Source organism: Nothobranchius furzeri, chromosome 3 (assembly GCF_043380555.1).
Source record: "Nothobranchius furzeri strain GRZ-AD chromosome 3, NfurGRZ-RIMD1, whole genome shotgun sequence".
Classification (NCBI taxonomy): Eukaryota; Metazoa; Chordata; class Actinopteri; order Cyprinodontiformes; family Nothobranchiidae; genus Nothobranchius; species Nothobranchius furzeri.
Genome location: NC_091743.1, coordinates 41,852,791 through 41,876,973, shown reverse-complemented (window position 1 = coordinate 41,876,973; position 24,183 = coordinate 41,852,791). Strand labels below are relative to the sequence as shown.

General features: G+C 43.0%; 1 protein-coding gene and 1 long non-coding RNA gene across 14 annotated transcripts in view; one reads left to right on the top strand and one right to left on the bottom strand.

Annotated features, from left to right (window-relative positions):
• Positions 1-5,380: 5,380 nt before the first annotated feature.
• Positions 5,381-24,183, bottom strand: part of LOC107385828 (band 4.1-like protein 1) — a 165,153-nt gene continuing 146,350 nt past the window's right edge. For 9 of the 13 annotated variants that reach the window (XM_054748293.2, XM_054748333.2, XM_054748339.2 and 6 more), the window contains 8 exons: positions 20,868-20,918; positions 18,452-18,805; positions 18,001-18,129; positions 9,991-10,050; positions 7,099-7,194; positions 6,196-6,276; positions 5,966-6,082; positions 5,381-5,587 (listed from right to left, as the gene is read on the bottom strand). In XM_054748293.2, coding sequence (XP_054604268.2) covers positions 5,582-5,587; positions 5,966-6,082; positions 6,196-6,276; positions 7,099-7,194; positions 9,991-10,050; positions 18,001-18,129; positions 18,452-18,805; positions 20,868-20,918 — 894 coding nt within the window. In that variant the 3' untranslated portion in view covers positions 5,381-5,581. The remainder of the gene's footprint in view (positions 5,588-5,965; positions 6,083-6,195; positions 6,277-7,098; positions 7,195-9,990; positions 10,051-18,000; positions 18,130-18,451; positions 18,806-20,867; positions 20,919-24,183) is intronic. The other 4 variants (XM_054748309.2, XM_054748334.2, XM_054748349.2 and 1 more) reach the window with 2 other exon arrangements.
• Positions 5,503-6,087, top strand: LOC139068842 (uncharacterized). The gene is made up of 2 exons (XR_011520095.1): positions 5,503-5,638; positions 5,984-6,087. It is a non-coding gene; the product is annotated as an uncharacterized lncRNA (long non-coding RNA).

The following is a 24,183-nucleotide window of genomic DNA, read 5'->3' as shown; positions in this document are numbered from 1 at the left end:
ACTCACCACAGCCATGGAATACACCTCATGATCACACAACACTATATTGGAGCAGGCAGAGGGAGACTAGGGGTCTTTGCCACCTCTGTTGTTGCTAGGCTTCCTGGGGCTGGAGGCTAGGAGGGAGATCTGGCCGTCTGGTTGGGGTCTGAGGTGGTGGGTTGCTGTGCTCAGCGTTGGGTGGGGGAGCCTGCTCATCAGCACCCCAGCAGAAAGGGTCAAACTCTGGTTACCGGTGATGGTTGTACCCAATGTGCAGCAGTACCGGGACCAGAGTGAATAGGGTGTGTATGGGGAGCATGTGTGGGTGTCCGGCATGCATTTTTGTAAGTCTTGGGTTGTATGTGCATGTGTGAGCTTGAGGGAGGGAGTGTGTGACTGTGTTTGTGTATGACTGTATATGTCAGGTGGGGCCTTTGACTCCTCCCCTCTCCTGGAACTTCTCTTGATGATATAGATCTTTGTCCCCCCTCCCCCTGCCACACCTGGTGTGAGGGGTTGTGCCATGGTCTGCCTGAGTGTTCGTGGCAACCGGGTCTGGGGGTTTAAGATTTTGGCATCTGCCTGATAGATCCCGGTGGCTGCCTGGTGGGGTCTGGGTCCCTGGGCTCTGCTGGGTCCCCGGCGGGGGTGGTCGCCCCTGGGTCCTGGGTCGCTGGGTCCCGGGCTCGGCCGGCTAGGGGGTGGGAGGCTGCGGGCGGGCCTGTGGGCTTGCCACTGATATCTCCCGGGACTCTGCCGGCTGCTGGTTGTGACCCCCTGGGGCGATCCTCTGTGCCTCTCGAGGGGGGCGGGGGCCTTTCTGGTTGCAGTCTCCTTGGGGTTCCTGTGTTCTGGGGCAGCACCTGAATCTCTGGGAGTTGGAGCTCCCCCCGTCTCCTGCGCATCTTTGGGGGGCGTATCTGTGTTCCCTCACACTCTCTATTGGATGCTCCTATAGAGAAACCTTACATAAACAAGCGCGTGTACACACACAGGTGCTCACATGGAGCTCTCAAAAGTATGGGCTTGGGCACGTTAAACACAGGTCTTAAGACTATGGTGGGCACTTAATGCACTGCGATTTATTATTGTGATTCTTCAGTTAAGCAATGTTGATTATATATTTTTTCATCAAGTTGACGCAGTGATAGCTAGATCTTGTTGTATTGTTGTTGTGTCCATTTTTTGTCCTTTTGCTTTTTTTTGTCTTTTTCTGCAGGTCTAGAAGCAGACTCTTGTTCATTGTTTATTTTTGTGGACCCCCCCCCACCCCCCCCCCCCACCCCCACCCCCCACCCCACCTCTCTCTCCCCCTTTTCTTTTCCTTTCTCTTTCACCTCTGTCTCCGTGTCTGGTCTGAATTACCAAGCATTCCACAACAGTAACAATAAAGTTTTAAGTATCAGGCGTGACATTAAAAGCAAACGCTTTGATGCTCCACCTGATAGTAAATCTGTAAGGCTTGTCACCAGCATTCAGACATCAATTCTGCTTGCTTCACAGCCAGACAGGACACGGTAAAAAAAAAAAAAAAAAAGAGAAGCACCTGTACACGTCCTGTTTTATCTTACTGCAGTGCAGCTGCCTTTTTTTTGTTGTAAAACTAAATGTTTCAGATCAGCAAATTAAACTAAATATCCAACAATAACAATCTGAGTAAATGCAAAATGCAGTTTTAAAATTATTTATTTTTTCTGAGCAACTCTTTCTAATCCAACGTGGTTCTTTGTGGTGAAGTATTGGCCCACCTTTTGAATGATGAAATGTGATTAACAAGGTTTTTTTCAAAGCTGAGTTGATTTTACAAGTTAAGCCCAGACTTGATTACTACCAGACCTGTTTGACAACATGAAGTGAGCTAAAAGAGCTCAAAAAGCTATAAAATGTGTTTATTCAAAAACAACATGCATAATGGCCTCCATTGGAGAGTTCAGAGGACAAAACCTCTGCTAGCGAAAAACAGCACAAAGACCCACTGTTTCACATTTACCAAAAACATTTTGATGATCCAAAAGACTTCTGGGCAAATATTCAGTTCTGTAAGATATGTGACCCGCAACATCTTAGCAACAGTCAGACATGGTGGTGGCAGCGTGATGGTGTGTGGCTGCTTTGCTGCTTCAGGGCCAAAACCACTCTCTGAGACTGATAGAACCATAATTCCTGCTCTATAGAACAGTCAGAATGTTTGACCTTTGACACTAAACTAGTTATTCCTGCTGGAAAACCCTCTACTGTGGCTGAATAAAAACAATCTGAAGAGCGGGACAAAGGTCCTACACTCACCAGTTTTCACAAACACCTGATTGCAACTGTTGCCTCCAAAGGTGCTATAACCAATTGTCTCTCGGATATATAGGGTGCTTTGGTTAGAATTTCCCCTCAACTATTAAAATCACTGTCCAAAAACTGCTTGTCATATTTACCCAAGGTCTCAGGTTAGCAGGAAGGTTGCAGGTTCGAATACCAGCTGTACCCTTTCTGCATGGAGTAGGCATGGTGTCCCACACATGCGCCACATAAACACGTGCATGTCAGGTTGAGTAACTGCAGTGAAACCACATTTAAAAAGCATGTATGATAAGATTCTGCTTCACATATAAACATGTTTAAACACAAAAACACAACACAAACACAAAAACAAGTGACTATTTCTCTCATTCTGTCTTCATGGATCATAAATGTGTGTTGGTTTGTCTTGAACAATTTTTTTCTGGTTTTGCGTTTAGATTTTTAAAAATAAGCTTCATGACGGGCTTAGGAGCAGAACCAAAACTATTCTGCTGCTGTACACTACAATACCCATAATGCAATGTGTATGTGTTGAATCCATGCTCTGCATAAACCTCTGACTTGTGCAACAGAAAACCACCAAGTGGCAGTAACACCTCACAAGTGGTTCAGTCCATCTCTGGAGGATTTGATGGGTTTTACCACCAGATGGCAGTATGACAAAAGGCTTCCTTTGTCTTCATTTATCCAATAGCATAAAGAGCCTTAATATTACAATTTTAATTTTTAATTGTCTTGTTCAGATTCACACACGCACACACACCTACACACACACACACACACCTCCTTCCAGCACCAGAGACCGTTTGAACCAGTGAGACATTTATTTATGCAGGTATGTTTTCCTGTGTAAACAAAATGCAAACACGGCACGAACACACCACCAAGCACTGGGGGGATGTAGAAAAACGGGCAGTGAAGAGATGAAGGTGGAGGCTGAACGGCTGAGCAGTTTGAAGGCTGTCGCTGAGAAAAAGAAAAACCCCACAACAGTAATGTGCAGCGAGCTGATTTCACCTCCTGGGGGACAAACCGTCCTCTGTCCACCGCATTACATTTCTCCTCGTCTTCGCCTCGGACACTTTCGGCCGATGATCGCTGCTCCCACAATCAAAACGTAAGGCACCCTTTTGTGTTCCAACTCTATTGCACCTTGTCCTTTGGATTTTGCTTTTTGACTGATGCCTTGAAACAATCGCAGCGCTATGATTCAGGTCCTCTGTCCTTTAACTCTGCACTTTACCCAGAATTCTCAGCTTCTCCTCTGATGCCATTAGTCCTTCCTCAGCAGTGTGTCCATTTCAGCAGCAGAAACAGGTTCCTTTTGTTTGTACAGGAGTTTACAGAACATGTGCTCCGAGACTCGCAAACAATGCCTCCCCAACAGTCCAGTGTCGTATGACTTACAAAATAAAATAGAGTAAAATAGAATATACGAATCAGAATTTCATAACCTCTTGTTTCCACAGACACATCTACAGCAGGGTTCAAGTCGGGGGACGGGAGACGGCGACGGCCACAGGTGTTGGAAAAGCTCCTTCCAGAATCACTCTACAACTATGTTTTAACAGGTTTTGGTTACATGTTCAAGTTCACAGTTTTCTCCCTTTTAGAGGAAAGAGGGTGGGAATGATAGCTGCTTATTGCAAATCTCACAAGCAGTGCTCTTCACCGCTTCGGTAGCACAAACATAATGACGACAAGCTAACGAGCCAGGTTCTGTCTGAGGGACGCTTTTGACCGATGCATAGTATGGTGTTAAAGGTCACTCAGAACATACGGTTATAGCTGACAGGATTGTTTAAATATCTCACACACTTTAATTTCAGATTAAAGTAAAAGTAATAAAAGCAACACGAGAGTTGTGGTTTTGAGCTTTTCAGGAAGTGTCTATATACATCACTGGGATAGCTAAACATCTCAATCCAAAATGATATTTAACTGATTGCTGTTATAGAATATAAAATACACCCCTGCAATGATGCAGATTATCTTTGATCCTATTGGTTGGAGTCTGGCGACCAGTCAGACTCTTTCCACGACAACTGCATTATCTTTGAGTTAACATACATTTATGATGATTTTGCTGGTTTAATGTATGACATGATTATCTATCTAGTTTTTTTAAGTCATCAGGTTGAAACACAATGGGGGCTTGTCCGGGATCACCTCGACAACAGCTCAAATTGAACAGGGGTGCCACAACAACAAGAGAAGTGTAACAAGCCATCCCAGAACTTACTATTTCTTCCATAAACTTGGACAAACAGCTGCATGCTATTGAGAAATTAAGCTAGTTAGCATAGTTGAGAATTAGTTGAAAGCCTCAGCTTTTCAGGCTAACTAAAACATGTTGTATATTTGATGCTCAACATCTAGACAGACACACAGCTTCCAGTGGATGACTCTAAGATTGGTATTTAAAGAAAAGTGGGCACATAAAATATATCAGGTTCAACCAGTGTAACAACCAAACGCAGCTATAAGCTCCATAGTACCACGGCACCGAGACGAGTTAAAGAGAGATCACTTTCTCTAATTAAAACTAAAAGTACAAAAACACAAGAATTAAAAAATGTGTTTTAAAAAAGAATCAGATGAATAAAAACTTAAAGGTTTAACAGTTATGTTTTATCTGAACATTTTGAGAAAATGCCTAAGGAGACTAGCCATTCTGTGTCACTGTTTAAGTGAGATGAGATGAAGATCGTCGGCTTGGTAAATATGTTTACCTTTTCCGTTTTATCACAACTAAACAAGTATCATTTATTTTCATTCCCTCCGGTCTTATTATTGAAACATGCAGATTATAATTGTCTGATATTATTCATAAACAGGCAAACACTGAACAGAAATGAAATCCTCTATAGAATAAAAAGTGTAAAAAGCTAATTAGACAGCAGTTGAAGGTGAAGGTGACCCTGCTGGGAGATGATTGTGGCGAGCGAGTTGACTGCAGGAAGAAGGGTTGGTTCAAACGAGCCAAAGCAGGTCCGATTCAGTGCTGAATCATCCAACAGAAGAACATTCCTGTTATCCAAAGAGGGCCGGGGTGGTCCAAGACAGAGCAGGAGTCTGGGCCAGGGTCAGAGGTCAGAGCCACAGTTGGTTTGTCTAAAGGGACAGGACTGAAGGTGTGCTGCTTCATGGACTGTAGTCTTTTCTGATGTCTACATGTACGCAGTGGGGGAGAAAGTCCTCTCGTTGGGCTGGTGGCAGCTGCTTGGCGGGGCAGGAGACACTCTGATGGAGCATCTACTCCTGTAGCCCCCCTCCCCCCTCCCATCTCAAAGACCACCTCATCAGATCAGCACTGCAACAAGACCACAGGAGAACATCAGACAAGAGCACAAACTTTGACAAGGTTATATTTACCTTATTTTAAAAATTGTAAGAATTTTTGGATGTTGCCAGTTCAGCTACCATCTGCAATTCCCAAATCAGCTTCGTAATCATAGCAGAGAAAACGTGGCAATTTGATGTATGACAACATAAAGACCAGGACTAAAAGAAATGTTAAAGCTGCTGTCAGTGGCTCTTTACAGCCACCATGGCAACTACAGTGGCTCACTGGGGTCACTGTGAAACAGCCCAGTGACCTTTCACATCACTGCGCCATGAACTGCTATAAAAACAGGCTTTACATATGAATGAATTATTACCTCTAATTGTTTACTGAAAGTTTGTGTACCTCTGATTTCCTCTGCAGCTCCTCAGTGGGAGACTCCGATTCCCTGATAACCACTGCTTTTGTCACCAGCATGTCAGGATGCTGCTGCTTGGCCTCCTGGATCGCCATGGCGAGCGCCTAAAGTCACAAGACACCATCAAACACACACAGCTGATCAGTCTCGTCTGTGAGGCGAGTGTGGGGAGTTTTTTATGACTAAACACAAAGAGAAGTGTTTAAAGAACTCTCACCTGGTGCTGGTCCACGTCATCGTCTCCTGTGATTATTATCCGCTTTTCGATTCTGGTCTCTGAGTACCCTCCTTTTACTGTCTGCAGACCACACAAAGACAGGACTTTTTACCCTTGCTCTTGACCCTCTGAGGCCCTTTACACACATTATTAAACCCTTGTTAAAAATCCCATCAAACCACTTCTGACTAGATGGAGTATCAGGATTAGTATCTTCATTGAACAACTGCTATGTCTAGTCTGCTGCCCTCTGGTGGGGGATCAACAGGTAGTAAGGGCCAAATGTATTCCTCCATTGTTAAATGGTATAAAAAATAAAACTGATTATCAGAAAGTTTTTTTTATTAACAATAGAGAATACGTTGTTCAGTTTGAAAAACATAAAAAATTGTTTCATATTTCTGACATTAAAGATCCTGCAACACTTTTCACAATTTGCAAGACCGTCTAAAGCAGGGGTTCTCAATCCTGGTCCTGGGGAGCCGCATTCCAGCAAGTTTTAGTTGTTTCCCTGTTTCAACACACCTGCTATCAATCAACAGGTGATTAACAGGTTTCTGCAGAGCCTGATGAGCTGCTGAACAGGTGACCCAACCACTGAATCAAGTGTGTTGGAGCAGAGAAACCACTAAAACATCAATCTGGTCAATCAAATCAATAAAATGTTATTTATATAGTGCCTTCTACTGCTTTTGCAGGAGCCCAAGGTGCTGGACACAGCATACCACAGAAATAAAAACAGACAAATAACAGGACAAAGGTTTAAAAGGGTTCAAACAAAATTTAATTACATAAAGTCTACGACTAAATCTCGGAGCAGAGAAGTTGATCCCATGGAAAAAGATGTGTTGGCTACAGGTTTCAGTAATCAGATTGTTACCATGGACACAGGCGTGTTCTTACCTTGGTGACTTGTGTTGTGGTTGCTGAGGTGATGCTCTCAGAGGTGATGGTCATTGGAGACACAACAGACTGCCTTCCCTGCTCGCTGGCTTTTACCTAAACACAGTAAAGATGGCACAGTCACAGAGCAGCACACGTGTGTTAGGGACACGGATAAAAAAGAAGTGCATGTTTGCCCTCTAGGGTAAAGTTTGAACTTAAGTACCCACTAAGGTTGAATATTGGATCTCATTGTCTGCTGGATTAAGTGACACCTTGATGTACCTGTCAGATGATGAAGAAAAACAACTTTTCTATAAGAGGCTGACTAAAATGAGGTGTGTTGGAGGTGAGAAACAACTAAAACATGCTCTATACCAGGGTTGGACATCACATTTAAAGTTAATGGTATAGTTACTTTTATTATGTCTGCCATTCTCGGTCAAAGCAGTTTTTTCGATGACCATCTTTTAAACAAATGTTACTAAATTTAAAGGGACTTTACGGACTTTTGAATTTTTATGCTCGCGATTGCCCCCTCAGGCCAAAAGCGTAACAGCAGCTTCAATAGTAGGCTCGTGCACGAGGCGCCCATGCTGTACGTGCACGCTCCTTAACGAAAATAACAGCTGAGACAGTCCCGTGTGTGTGTGTGTGTGTGTGTGTGTGTGTGTGTGTGTGTGTGGCCCCGAGGACAGAGGACAGGAGAACGCGCAGCTAATTAATTAAATAATTTGGTTCTGTACCTTTCTCTTCAGCACAGCCGACAAAGGTTTAAGATGGGTCAGTCCTCCTGCATGCTCAGACCATTCCCTTCCCTTGCTTGAAAAGTTGTTCTAAAATGAAAGTTGAACCCACATCTTTTTTATCTGTGAATTCAATGCCGTTCGGCGGGTCTCAAATAAAAATTTGGGCATCTTACTGTAAAAAAATATATCATTAATGTAAAAAAGAAACTCTAAATAAACTATGCTCACATCCAGAATCAAACCCATGAGAGTCCGACATCTTACAAGGTGAGCTACACACCAGTAACATTCACAGTATCTGTAACTTTTATATCCTTGATGACAGCTGAAACAACGTCAAACCAAAGAACGGTTCGGAGCAAAAATGGCTATTTTGTTGCTAATTTGCAGGAAATATCTAGAAGAAAGTTCTACAGAAAGTAGCTAAGGGTCCTCAGAAATGTAGCTAGGTTCATCACTAGGCGTTAGGAACAGCGACAAAGTCGCTGAGTTGAAACTGCCTCTCTCTCTGATGCTAAAGCTACGGATAGCAAATGCTACGGGCTATGCCGGAGCCTGAACGCGCATGAAGCAGCCTGCTCGACCCGAGCATCTCTCTTTTTCTGTGATTTTACAGAAAAATAGGCAATCACAGTAAAAATGCCATGGCTCATTCTACAGGACCAGGGCATTGCAGGAGAATGTATGAAGAAGACATTTATTATTTCTATACATGTTTTGGCTGTCAAACCTCCATAATGCCCCTTTAAATAAAAAACACTACAAATGTGTTTCCTGTGATGGTACCAGCTCAGTGACTAGACTTTTTGCCACTGCACTCTAAGCGCCCATCACTCAGGGCATCTCAGCCTATAGACTATGTATGTACAGTCTATGCTATAGACTAAACAAAACAAACTGGAAATGCATCATTTGGCCCAAAAGGCTCTTAAATCTGGTTAAACAGAAGCTTTTCACGCAGTTGAGTAGCAAATGTTGGGTTTGGTAATTGGGTGGTTTTCTAATAAACTGAAGTACAGTAGTTGGAATTAAATCAAAGCTCCCTGGTGGAGATAGAACGGACAGTGACGGGAACAGAGCAGGTAGCTAATAGAAGAGTGGCAATGGATCAAGGACGTCTAGTCTTGAAAATGAATGATCATCTTCAGTGGAGACAGAGAAGGACACTCTTAAAAGCAGAACTCTTTAGATTGTAAAATAGAAAATGAACACAAGGACCTAAAGGTGAAATCAACATGGGATGACTGCTTTAAGAAATGTCTTCTGAAAACTTCTACTTCTGTTATGAAATACTGGTATTTCCAGTCACTGATACAACTTTTCCTCTGATCATTTCTCAGGTGGTGTGTCTAAAACTTCATCCATGATTATTTAGATAAAAGGTCTCAGACAGAAGCATGTCTGTTCAACTAGCTTCTATCTATGGTCTATCTACTTCTGAGTCTGGTAAGAACCAAACCAAAACCAGCTCAGACTATTTATGCTCTATGTGTAAAAGTTGTGCCTAACACCTTGTTTTAACATGGATGCGATCCATTTAATTAATAGGTTATTTTATCCATATTTTTTCACTAAATGTTGCCCATGCATCAGCCAATTTTCAGTCCATTAAATTACTATTTTAACATTATTAGTGTATTTTTATTTACTTGTTGGTAAAACTCTGATTTGTGAATCACTGATTCTAATCAATGTAATATGCATGTTTATGGACCGTTAGAGGAAACCACAATACCAGGAGCTAACTTGTGCATACATGGGAAAAACATGCTAACTTCATGTAGAAATGCAACACAGGTGGGATTTAAACCTGCAACCTTCTTATTTCTAAAGAACAGCACTACGGACCACTCCACCATGCAGCCCTACGACGCACCTGTTTTTTTACGAAAATCTATTTTCAGAGAAAACTCCAAGAGCAGGTTGAATTAATCTCCGATCATAACCAAACTCATCATCAGAACAGCGAGGAACCACAGTGCAGCGATAAAATCCAGTTAGCATTTCTGTCACATCACATGATTCACTCTGACACTCACTCAGAAGGACGTCAGCTAAAGGTCAAAGCAGGAACAGAGCGCTCACACACACACACACACACACACACACACACACACACACACACACACACACATACACAGTGGTCACTGATAAAGACACTTACAGGAGAGCCGTTTTCTTTAAGAGCAACAGGAGCTTCCTGTGGACTGACAGGATCAAATTCCTGGAGGAGAGAGACAGAAATGAGCATTATTATTAAAGATACATAACTACCAACATTAAACCAATAAAAACTTGAACAAGACTCTGAAATCCCATGGTACCAAAAACTAAGAGATTTAACTGGATCTTGAACGGTGTGCACAAATTCTCTCAATTGCATCCAAAAACTTTTCAGGTTGTTCAAACATCAACAGTTCGATTTTAGAGTCATGTTTGAATATCTCTCTGAATCAATGAAACAGCTACAAAGCATAACGTCACCACAACCTTCACAGTTTGAGGTACAATGCGTTTCTGCTGTAATTTGATATTATTCATTTGGGAGCAGTGATGGGATTTATGGCTCTTTCATGGGAGCCGTTCATTAGTCAGTCGTTTACCTCAAAGAGCCGTTCAAAAGACTTGAACTCCTTTGAACAAGCACTGAAACTGCTCACGTTCGGGTGTTTAGTGACATTTTTCTGGCTTTAGATTCAGGTTTCCATGTGGTTCTGGTACTTTTGGATCTATCCGCAGCATTCGACACGATCGATCATGACATTTTGATCACAAGACTTCACACTTGGGCTGGCATTTCAGGCACAGCCCTGGATTGGTTTAGGTCATACTTTTGTAACAGGTCTGCTAGGGTCATGTTGGATGGCTGTTCATCCGAGTCACAGCCTCTACGTTGGGGAGTCCCACAAGGTTCAATTCTCGGCCCGTTACTGTTCAACCTCTATATACTGCCCTTAGGAGCCATTTTTAGAAAGCACGCTGTCTCATACCATCTTTACGCTGACGACTGTCAAATCTACTTTTCATTTAAGCCAACTCAATCAACGAAAGTTCTGTCTGATTGTATCCTTGAGGTCAAGCAATGGTTTGCTGATAACTTCCTCCATCTCAATGACTCCAAAACTGACTTAATCGTTTTCAGTCCTTACAGTACCACAGCTCCTCATCAACCTGACCTCAACTACCTCTAATGTATCCTCTGTAATTTCCAACCTCGGAGTAAAAATGGACCAGGCTCTGAAGATGGATGCCCAGGTCAATAACACAGTTAAATCATGTTTATACCAACTAAGACGCATCTCGAAACTAAAGCACATCCTGAGTGTCCGTCTTCTGAAATCCGTGGTCCACACTTTCATCACTTCAAGGCTGGATTACTCCAACTCCTGCTTATACGGCATCAGTAAAGCAGCTCTTTCTAGACTTCAGCTGGTCCAGAATTCAGCAGCTAGGTTGCTGACTGGAGCTGACAGAAGACAACACATTTCACCAATTCTGAAATCTCTCCACTGGTTGCCCGTGCAGTTCAGGATAAACTTCAAAATTTTGCTTCTGACTTACAAATCCTTGAACCATCAAGCTCCTCCATATCTGTGTGAACTTGTCCATTACTACAACCCGCCGCGTGCTCTCAGGTCCGAAGATAAGCTCCTCCTAGCTGTTCCGAATGCACGTTTAAAAAGCCGTGGAGAAAGGGCTTTCTCTGTCTGTGCACCGAAGCTGTGGAACGCATTACCACTGCTAGTGAGGCAAGCTCCAACAGCTAGCATTTTTAAATCACGCATGAAAACTCACTCAACCTAGCGTATACCACATAATTATGAACCTCACTTAAAATGGACTTCACATTATCAACTTCCGTATTATTGAGGTTCTTTTTAAAAATGTTTTTCTTATTTTTTTAATTCTCCCTGTGTTTTATTGATTTTTAGCTGTTAGTTTTAGGAATTTTGTTGTTTTTCCTTTTATCTTTTATCTGTGTTCGACATGTTTGTATAACGCCGGTTGAATTAACTAACATTTTTAGTGTACAGCGCCTTGTTTGGTTGTAATGCCTTGTTGAATGTGCTTTATAAATAAAATTGGAATTGGAATTGAACAAAGTGAAGCCAAGAGAGCGGTGGGGGTGGGGGGGATCAAGAGCAACGTTTTCCTGTGGTATCCGTGAGGGCGCACCGGGTTGGTTAGCGTTCCTCCCCTAGATATGTATATAAACGCGTATATACATATCTATGCTTCCTCCTACGTCCATCACAGCAGTGGGTGGGGTTTGAGCGGGTGAGTTTGACCGACTTCCGGGGGGGTTTGTTAAGATGAACGGCTCTCTGCAGGGACTCGGCTCTCATCATTCACTTTGAAAACCCGTTCAAAAGATTTGATTCGTTCGTGAACGTCACACCACTATTTGGGAGTATCCCAGTTTATAAAGCCTTATATTAAAGCCAGAGTCTCACTGGGCTGCAGCTGTTGGTGGGAAACTGCGAATGGCATTTTCGAGGCAGTTTCCAAAGTGTCTCCAAAAGCGTTCTTTATAGGTCCGCTCCCACTACAGGAGCCAGTGAGTACCGGGGAAGAAAACCCCAGAAAACAACCCTGCTAGGGATGTGAAGCTCATTCGAAGTTACCTAGAATTTTCGAGGCTCTTTGTTGATCAAGTATTCAAGAATTCCCAGGATTCCCAGAGACACCCATTACACTTGTGCATATGAAGAACCAAGGAAGGAAATGCCTTCTGATGGACTGCAGCTCAGCCATGTAAATCAGATCTTAAGGAAATGCAACTAACAAGTTCTGAAGGGTAAAAGGGCTGTGGGTCACAGAGTGGAACTATTATTTCCCTAAGACCTTTTACATCATGTCCATTAACCTTTAAACAAGCTTCTTTCACTTTATTGCAAGATTTTATTTTTTCTAAAACCAGACTTAACTGGACTTTTCTTTTTTCCCATGATGTTTCTCTTCTCATCTAAGAAGCTTCTTCAGTTCCAAAACTCAGGTCGAGAGTAGGAGGCCTAAAAGATGTGGTCTGAAACAACATGCTGATAGGGCGATAGAAGTCACTGGCATAGCCATTGTTATTACAAATGAGGCCATCAAGGTCACAAGTCTCTGGCTCCTTCCACTGATCAGCTGCCTGTTTGTGTCATTAGTGCTGACGATCAAGAAAAAATTCTGTTGTATTCAATGAAACCTTCCAGATTAGCCTGCCCTGGACGGCTGATGATCCTGTCTGGAACCCTCCCAGTGAGTTCAGGTAGCCCAAACGTGAAAAACGTTAGACAAGAAAGCGTTTTCCCAACAAATGTCTACAGTCGCTCTCACTGGGACTCTGATGACAACAGCTGAAGGCATAAGTTGATGTGAGTCTTAAAACTCAGTGACAGCGATGATCGAGGAGAAGCAGGAAGTTGTCAACACTAACTGCTGTTTTTCATCTCCCCCTGCTGGCTGTGTAGTGTTGCTGCAGCAGATCTGTATCTGCCTTTAGATTATCCCATCCTTCCTTTGCTGCACACACACACACACACACACACACACACACACACACACACACACACACACACACACACACACACACACACACACCCACCCACACCCACCCACACCCATCCACACACACACACACACACACACACACACACACACACACACACACACACACACACACACACACACACACACACACACACACACACACACACACACACACACACCTGAAACTTACTCTGACAACTTTAGAAATAACTCAACACTGATCCGGTACTTCAAAGGCCCCCTCTCCATCATTTCCTGAGCACATCCACACCATTAGCTGAATGGCTAAAGAGCACGGCCACGATTACATTTTAATAAGGCACCTGCGGGACAGCCAGCCTGCACTCATCTCTCTGCTTCCGGAGAGGAATGAGAGTCACACCTGCTTTCATCATTCTCATTAATACTCTGTCAATACTTTAATCACCCCTTAATGATGCTATTATGGCGTCCATTTCTGGAGAATATGGCTGCTGTGTCACTGAGACCCACAGAAAGGGCTTCTTCTTCTCATCGAAAGCCCACAGATCCACACACTGCAGTCACTGAAGTACGTTTGGTGTGTGACAAATGGAACTGATCCAGTGTGCTGACCTCACTCACTTTTTTTAACCAGAGCAGATTAACATTTCAGCATTCATCTATAAAATATCTATACAAAAAACATTTATTTTAGTAAGAATTAAAGACACAATCAATTTTGTGGATATATGCTCCCTGTCGCCCTCTCAAGGCTTGCTGTCATAAGATCAAATCTCTGTCACTCATAAGAGGCATGTTTACTGGCTGCTTTCCAACTCGCGTGCCCAAACGAACACATTAGGCGACTTTCTGCATTGAACAAAGTTTTATCAGGACTGTTTAACAACGTTATGCCTGACTAAACACAATAACCCCGGTGAAATGATTCGGTAGGTCAGAGTCCATAGTACTTGCCGTTCTTTCAACGAGAGCTCTCCAACAAGGAAAAGCCGGCACAATATCAACTCTGGTCTTTGCTCTTGCATTTTCTTTTCCTTTTCCTAGATTCCTCCGATAAAGGACTTCTAGCTTTCTTTGGTGGATCTGCCATTGCTCAAGTCTCTGCAGGTCTACCACACACATAGGCACAATCCCGATACTTGCCCTGTGGTCTTCAGCAAAGTGCACTTGGAGAAAGTGCGCCGTAAGGCTTTGAGTGTGTAGTACACGCGTGCGCAAATAATTGGTGAATTGAGACAGGGAGCATTGCGTCTTCAATCACAGTTCATGCCGGGATGCTGGTCGCTGTGCTACTTTTTAAAAAATACTTTATTAGCAACCTTCAAAAAACATTCAATTATTTTAAATAATTTTACAATCGCTGCTGCATTGTCAAAAATTTTTGAGCATCAACGAATCGTCCTAAAGGAACTTCTTTCATTAGAAAATACATATGTTCAGAAAAGGAGCTAGAGCCTTTTCTTCCACAGCAATGGATTGTGTGTGTAGAGAAATAGAGTGATGAAACTATCTAGAGTTGTATTTTAATATACTGTAAGTAGATCACTTGTTATAATCAGAAGATGGGCTGTTTTTATCATCAGGGAGTTTAATTAAACACTCTGTATTGACTTTGAGACAAGAAAAGAGAGAGAGTTGGGATCGTTTAAGAATCTTTAATTTCTTAATTATAAATTCTACAATCTACCAGGACTAACTCTGTGATGGATGAAAATGGATTTGGATGTTGTGTTGGTGCGTGTGTGTGTGTTTTGTTCAGGATCTTGACGTCATTGAATCTGGTAGTCTGATTGTTATGACTAGATATCACGAGGCTTATAAAGTGATGACATGAGCTGCTATTTTGCCGTGTACGTACCCAGTGGGGGCCTCCCAGGTAGATCAGGAAATGCCAGGTCTGAAGACCTCGGATGTGCGCTGGAGCTGGTCGAAACAGCGATCGCAGCGTTTCAAAGCCCGTCTGAAGGGTCGACCCAGGTAACAATCGGCAGCGTCAGCAGGTGCTCTTATTTTGAAAGGATGTCGTCTGGTTGTTAAACGACGAAAATCTCCAACTTCACAGTTCTTAGTTTAAAGAAGAAAACACATCTGGCCAGGCTGTGCTTCTCTTTGGGATGACGGTGAATAGAACTGAAGTCAAAATGGAACTGAGCTTAAAATGGCGTTGCCTTGTTTTATATCTCTGAATTGTTGATAAGTTTTAGTAAAGCGGATTGGACACTTTAAGTCAACAAGCCAGATTCTCTTGCGGCAGCCGAAAGCTCTGATTGGTTGGAACAATGTGTCATGCGTTTCTATGGAGATGAGGGTCAGTCTGTCTGTGCAATAGTCCTGTTTTCATTAAACACATAAATCATGACATCTTTATTCCACAGATCATTCACTTGATTATTATTGATCATCAATCTATTTCTCTACATGTGTAATACACTTCATCCAAGTCCGCATCGATGCAGACTTGGGTGAAGTGCGGATCAAGGGCCAAAAGAGGCGTGACCAACTTCCACACTTGAGAATCGGAAGCCCTACACACTCGCACCCCTGGTCGGGGTCACGCAACTGAAGGGTGCAAGTGTTGGGATTGGGACCTATATACATAGGCGCCCCATGGACTGACGTTGCCTGCTGAAGCTGCCGTGGTGGCCGGCCGCCATTTTAGATGGGTCCCTAGTGCATAGATTTGTACTGAGGAAAGTGCTTACCCAACTAAAAACCCATGTTATCAAGCATTTTCACAAAATCAGACACAAGGTGTGGCATGATAATTAAAATATAAATATAATTAAACAAAACAAATAAAATTACATTTAAGCATAAAATCCCATCAGGTAGGCTAGAAAAGTCACTAGTAACTCAAGTACCCTGGTTGTTGCAACCATGGGCTGCAGAGAAACGGGCGTTGTTGCTAACCCTAACTCCAAAACATCATCACAGCTCAGAAAAGGAACACAATAGATGATAGTCCACCACCAAAACCTTTTAAAAAAACTTTATTTTAAGGTGTACAATTTGCAGGATGTGTCTAACAAAGGAATTCAATAGTTGTTTATTCTCATAATTATATGATGTAGTTCACAGTCACACGGCATCATCCAGAACATGGATGGTCTTTGCAGGGTCTTGGTAACACAGAATAATTAGCTACTGAATGTGACGACGATTTTCCTGATGTCAATAATGGACTCAAATTTATTAACTTTAGGGTCAAGAAAGTTTTTTTAATAGTTTTATTTTCCTCTCATTTTGCCACTAGAATATGTTTTTGAATGCAGTATATGATGTGAGAGAGGGCTGCCCAGCCTTAATTCATGCCCCACTAGTGCCAGAGCAAGGAGTAAATGGTCTACTTTGTATTGTGCATTTCTAAGGAAGGGACTCCTGGTTGGAGGAGCAACGCTGTAGCTGCACTGGGGCTCACTGGCAGAGGTGAGGTCACAGGTCCCTTCAACTACCAGCAGCAGTCAAGGAAGGTGACGTGTCCTGCTAAGGACACAAAAGCAGTTTTTACAGGACCATAGCGTTTGCAAAACGGGATTTGCCGCGGCTCCCTGGGGAGGATAAAGGTCGTTTATAAGATCAGACCGTGGCGGTAATGTGGCACAATCGTGGCAATTTTATAAAAGATTAGGTGATAGCGGCATAAAGGGGGTATGGGTCGGTCTCTGCGCTGCTGCAGACTTCTGTTTATCTTGGACATAACTTGCTTTTTATTGCCATTGAAGCCATGGTCGTTACGTTTTTTTAACAAGCAGCTCCTGAAGGTGACAGTCCCCATCAGTCCCTGTGCAGTCTCTGGTGATCTGAGCTTCAGCTCTAACAGAGAGGCTCGTGGAGCGCTGCGGCACTCCAGTGTGCCATCTCAGCTGATTTTGTTCAAAAAGCAACCCTTATTGCCCGTGTTTACTTTCATTTTCAATCAATTTGCCAGCGGGAGCTCAGCAATAACTCCCCACGCCATCATGACATCTGCCTCTGCTGCACCAGGATGCATACGACAGGCCATTACCGCAATATCACTACCAAGTGAGGTGGAACGAATGCTGCAAAATTCACGCAACGCCATGCCGGCATGGCGCGTTGAGAAGACATACCATTGCGGTAATATTACGCCGATTTGCCAGCATGGTGTGTCTTATAAAAGAGGCTAATGACTGACACTTGGAGCATGGGTTCAAACCAGCAACACACCAATTTCACATCAGGGTCCGCTCCACTCTGCCCAGATACTTTAGGGAGTGTTCACATCTGGATAGGCTTTTTTTTCTGGCGCAACATGGCCACATGGCCACATGGGTAGCACACGCCACCCCTGCAATCTGATTGGCCACCCCAGGTGCCACCACACTAATTTACCTTTAAATAGGCTTTTCATTGTCCACAAAAGGCTTGGGGGTAAAACAAAAAAAAAACATAACCATTGGTGCCACCCATGCACAAAGTTGTGCCTCACCTGGGCCACCCCATTTTAAAAGATCTGGGCACGCCACTGACACACCCGGCGCCAAATGATTCACGCTGACCTTTAGGGGAAGCCTCCGATTGGCGATTAGAAACTGCCAGCAGGGGCATATCATTCTGGATACCGAAGAGTAACACCCCCCTGGCAAGAAATAGCAGCCAGGGATTGCAGTCATACGGTGTTTCTGTTGCTGCTTACCTGTGGTGAGATCTCTGTGGTGCTGGGGTGATCCTCTGATCCGTTTGTGTGTGTTTCTGTTCTTGTGTCGGTCCGCTTCAGCTTGTGGGCCGCACTCACAGCAGTGGGGTCTTTCTTGGCCACTGGAGGCTGTGAGAAACACAAAGAGAAGTCTATTATGTCTTCTCATTGTTCAACGGAAAGCAACCGAACACATCAAATGAAAAAACAAACTGTCCAAAGAAAATAATGTTTTATTAGGATTTTTGGGTTGAACACAACAAATGATGATGCAAAAGTAGAGAAATTTTGAGAAACACAACCATTAAAAAAATATACAGGAACTGTTTTGAACAAAAGAAAACCACATCTAACAAAATGTTCCAACTAAAACATGAAATAAATAAAATTAGGAGATGGTATGAGGACTTTCCCAGCACGCCAGGTGAATCCAGCTGGTGATGAAGTCTACCTCATGATGCATTCCTTCCTCAGGAAGCTTCTCTTCCATGGGAAACTTGTCCCTGGAGCCCATCAGACGGGCCGAGTAGAACCTGGAGGTCTCCTCAAAATCCTCCCGTCCCACCTCCGGCTGCCGCTCACGCTCTCCCAGCTCCGGCGTACACTTAGTAAGGTCCTCCACACCCGAGTGGAGATCAGTGATTATGGTAAAGTCCACCTCGGCCTCCAGGCTGGATGTGGAGCTGACCGTCATGCTGGAGCACTTACGCTCGATGCCCAGCTGGGTTTCCCTCATGCAGGCCACCGTGTCCTGCTCCTCCTCTGAAGCTACGCTCGGCTGAGGCCTCCTCTCCACAAACTCCTTCTGATGCAGCACAGACAATGAATCACCTCTCTGCTATCAGACTACCATAGTTAGATCAGGGTGATATTAAAGACAATGACGGGAGTGGGAACCTTTACAGGTGTGTATACTCTTAGTCACTGTGCATGCAACAGATCAACGTACAAAAGCTACGGCAAGCAAAAAGAAAGACGTTCAAATAGCAAAACGGGTTTGTAGTCATGGAAAATCCCCTTTTGGAGCTTTCTACCATGTGATATTGTTATTTCTAATGCTTTTGGCTGCATTCATGCACTTTCTGTCTCAGCTGCAAATTTTGAGTTTTACTTTGAAAATTCTCTAAATAGAAACTAATCTCATCATCAGGGCCTGCTCCTCTGCTGGAAGCTTGTCTCTGGTCTAAAACCAGGCTTAGGCGCCTGGTGTCATGTAACAGACTTGGTAGTCCAGTGGTTAAACATTTGATTTTCTTTCTGACAAACTGTTGAATAAACTACATAAACCTATTTCATCTAAAATAATATCCTGACTCTTTGAACAGAAACATACCGTACAAATAAATAGAATTTGTCATTTAAAAGTCACGGATTAGGCCCCTGATTGGTGTTTAATTAAGCTAATTCATGTAAAAACATGAAAATGGAGACAAAAGGTTTTAGCCCAACAATCATTTGTTCAACCAGCAAGGTCCCGTTTAAAAAACTCTCTAGATGAAAACGAGGGAGGAAGAGCTGGCAACCCTTTGGCTGGTAGTCAACCACTCTCACCTAGCCACCTCCATGAGAAGTAAAATGAACTGCAGACGCATCCATAAAGTACTCATTGTTTCTTTTATGTTGCCTTTTATTAGGGGTGTAATGGTAGCCCAAACGTACGTACAGTGGTTTTAATTTAACGTTTCGCTTCATTTTCAGACACGTTGGAAAGGTTTAATAGTTAAAATAAAATTCTCAGAAAAAACACATATGTACAAAAAAATCATTCAAATAAAGAAATGGATAATATAAACAGTATTTCCTGATTAGTAAACGGGAAACACCAATACTTTGGCCCTCTCAGCTGCAACTGAGAGAACAGGCTGAACTATCACAAAATAGAAATGTTTTCTATCTTTAGGAAAATCTATTTTCTGGATTTGCTTAAATGTAACTTTGAGTTCCCGTTTAATGGAACCACCTTGTTCATGTTTATCCAACCTTCATGTTTTATCCATAAATGTTCATTTGTCCACATTGTCTGAAACTTTTTGGGCAATGTGTCCAGCCGTACATCGCTGGGTGCACGTGTAGCTAATGTGGCATATTCCACATTGCTGCTAAGTTTAGTTGTAACTTCTAGTGAGCGTTGTCACAGTTGCTAAGTGACAAGACATATGCCAACATAATACCGTCCAATTACACAGCCATTTATTTCTGGTCTTCTGGGCTGATAAAGGACACAGCCTACATGGACCAGGAAGGCTGTGTCCTTCAAAAGATGCATCCCCTGAATTTGGATGCAGCCATTGTTGCTAGCTAACGCTGTAACACCTCTGACCCATACCCAACGGACAAATCCTGTTACACCCCTACATCTTATCCATCTTGGGGTTCTGTCGCGTAACTGTAAACATTTTACAGATATTCTACATCAGGATTTTGTTTTCCAGTCATCTGGTCAAAAATTCATTTGCATATCTAACCTGACTTCAGAAAAACTGCGTGTGTGAAGAACCAAACATTTTGGTCAATGTTCCCTTCTATTTTATACACTGGGGTAAAATCAGCCAAACTAACACAATGCCACAGACATTAATTAAAAGTCACAATTTGCATTACCATCTACACTAAATTAAGGAATCAAAAGGGTTTCTACTCTCAACCCACGCATCCAGTGAACAAGGTGATGGATGGGGCTGCAAAGCAACACGCTTCGTGTCATGTACCTATTGACTTCTTTCTTTTTTGTGAAGTCAGAAATGCTGCAGCAGTTAATTAGCAGGCATGCAGATTAGCAAAGGGACTAAGGGAGGTGCAGAGGGAAGGGTGGGAGGGGTGGATGAGCATACAGAGCTGGATTTAAGGAGGAATTTTAAAGGAATAACCTTGAAATCAGCAAATGGCTCTTCATAAATGGCAGGAGTAGAGACAGGTTCCTGCAGGGGGGAAGAGGAGGAAAGAGCAGAGAGCATCTATGTTAGCACAGCTAAACTGTACAGCTAGGCCACCACACAGTCATAGAATATTCCAGTGCAAACCTAAACTGGGAATCTGGTGTGCGAGGAGAAATAAAGCAGAAACGCTTAAAGAAAGCCAGTAAGTTAGCATTTTTTATGTTCTGTTTGCTTGAACCCAAGTTTAGGTGGGAAATTCAGCCAGATCCAATCTGTGCCTACTGACTTTGTTCAGGTCCAGTCAGGTTCAAAAGGATCTAGGCTATAATTTCAATGACAATATGGTTCAAAGGTCAGGCAAGAGGTGAGCCTGGTAAAGCATCTGGTGACAGAAACAGTATCAGAACTAGAGAATCCTGCAGAGCAGGTGCTGAGACAATGCTGCAACCAGTATGACTTCATGAATAAATGACAGAGCGGGTTGGTCGCCAGGGACAACACAGAAGATATAGAGCATAAAGTGTGCAGTCCTGTAGCTAGAGGAAGTTTTAGTCAGATGTTTCCATCCACTCCTCGTGGGAACAACAATATTACAGCATATATTCATTTGGGCTTTTAATGATGGGTTTGATTTGAGATGTTTCCAGAGTGGAATGATTATCCAGCATTTACCCTTTTTAAGCAATAATGTAGTTCACAACTGTGGCAGAGGAGTCAAGTGCCCACTTCATACCTGAAGGGTTGTGGGATCTAATCCAGCTCAGTCTGTTGCAGTTGTTGTTAACGCCTGCTGCTGGTGGTCGGAAGGACCGGTAGCGCCTGTGCTCAGCAGCCTCGCTTATGTCAGTGCGCCCCAGGACATCTGTGGCTATAATGCAGCTCCTCACCACCAGTGTGCAAGTGTGCGTATGGATGACTGTGTGAATAGGCGGATACCTCATACAGCCATTACTTCAGTGTCTTGATGACATAAAGGCTTGGATGTCTATTAACTTTTTAAAATTCAATGATAAAAAGACTGAGGTGATGATTTTTGGTAGTCCTACTGAGACCCCCAATGTGTGTGTTGATTCCCTGGCCCAGTTTGTTAAGCCAACTGTCGCAAACCTGGGGGTCAAAGTGGACTGTGATCTGACGTTTGAATATCAGATTAGGGCGGTGGTAAAATCTGGCTTCTTTCACCTCAGGCAGCGGGCGAAAATAAAGCCAATTCTTTCACGGCAGCACTTCGAGACAGTGATCCACGCCTTCGTTACCACTCGGCTGGATTACTGTAACGCACTCTACATTGGGGTCAGTGCATCTTATATTAGTCATCTACAGAGGGTGCAAAATGCCGCTGCCTGTCTTTTAACTGTCTCTCCAAAGTTTGAGCACATTTCCCCTGTTTTAGCTTCACTTCACTGGCTGCCCATTTCTTTTAGGATTCATTTTAAAATTCTTTTGTTTGCTTTTAAATGTCTCCATGGCCTTGCACCTTCTTATCTCTCTGTCCTGTTACAGCCTTACACACCCTCCCGCTCTCTCAGGTCAGCTGATCAGCTGCTCCTGGATGTACCCAGGGCTGGGCGTAAACTTAGAGGAGATTGCGCCTTTGCTGTAGCAGCTCCTAAACTGTGGAACGAGCTTCCTTCAGAGATAAGACAGGCCTTATCTGTTTTAAGTCTCCCTTGAAAACACACCTCTTTACCCTTGCTTTTGCCACCTTGTGAGATGTTGGCTGCTATTTTTAGTTTTGACTTATTTAGCTGTTTTGGGGTGTTTCAATGCTGTTTTTAACTAGTTTTTATTCTTATTATTGGGCTGTTTTAATTTTATGTCTCATGTGTTTTATTTATTTCTCTTTGCTGCTTTCTGTTTATTCTATTGTTTTAATGTGTTTTCTGTACAGCACTTTGTTCCTGTGCTGGGTGTTTTAAAGTGCTTTATAAATGAATGAATGAACGAACAAACGAACGAACGAACGAACGAATGAATGAATGAGTGGGTGAGTGGCTGGTTGTGTTGTGAAGGGTCTTGGGGGTTCTAGAACCCAAGAAAGCATTACAAATACAAGCCGTTTACCATTCCCAAGCGTTAGCTTTCTGTGGATTTTCTCCTCACCAAAGTAGGATCATGTTCACATAAATCTTATAATCAATGATCTGGAAGGTTCAGCCCAGTAGGGTGATGTTGGGCGATCACGAGTTACCTCACGGTGGTAGCTTCATGTTCTGGTTCTGGTAACTTAAAAAGGACAACTTCCAAAACGTCCTGCTTCACTTGAACTCAACAGTTGGATGGGTGGAACAGCTGGATGTTCTACCAGGATGGTGACCAAAAACACATCAGAACTGGATTCTGATTGGATTAATAAGGCCAATGTTATGCCTCTGGAATGACCTTCCTAAAGATCCAACCTCAACCTTGTCGAAGCGAAGCTTTGTGGACTATTACAGTTTCTTCCTTTGGGGGTTCATTGGAGATAATTTGAGACTATGCAATATTGCTAGTTGTGAGTGTGTGTGGCTGTTTCTTAGTCTATATGTGTCGATGTGATTGACTAGATCAGTGTCCAAGACCAGCCAAGGCCCCCCAGCCCTATTTCTTACCTGCATACACAAATTAAAAGTGATTACTTACAAACTTTAAACAGACAGAGTTATAACTCTTATACCGAGTTTTTATTGTGCGGTTGGATGTGTTACCGGGATGTTATAAATACAACTTTTACAAAAAGAATATTGGTAGCATCACAACCTCAGCATAGACAATATTGTAGAGACCCCATTGGAGAGTCATGGGCCCAGATTGGATCCACCTTTCCAGGGTGTCCCCCGCCTCTCGCTACTAGACTGCTGGAGATTTCCCCGTGACCATAGTTAGGATGAACTTTTGCAGATGACGGAAAAAACGCAGAAATGACAACTGTCTCACACGCAGCTGTAGCTTTTTAGAAGAAGAAGAAGAAGAAGAAGAAGAAGAAGAAGAAGAAGAAGAAGAAGGAAATATCATTTCTATAGCGCCTCTCAAGATAAAAATCACGAGGCGCTTCACAAAAACAAAAAATGTAAAAATATAAAAAAGAATTTTAAAAATGGTAAAAAAAAATTAGATTTAAAATGAGCAAAAATAGACAATTGTGATTAAAAAATGTAAAGAAAGAGAGAGAGAGAGTAAACAGGAAAGAGGGAAATCAGTGGATCCTGAGGAAGGTGGAATTGGTGGGGAGAGCAGAATAAAGAGAGAGTGGTGAAGAAGGTCATACAAAAGCCAGCTTGAACAAGTGAGTCTTCAGCTGCTTTTTAAAGGAGACCACTGAGTCCAT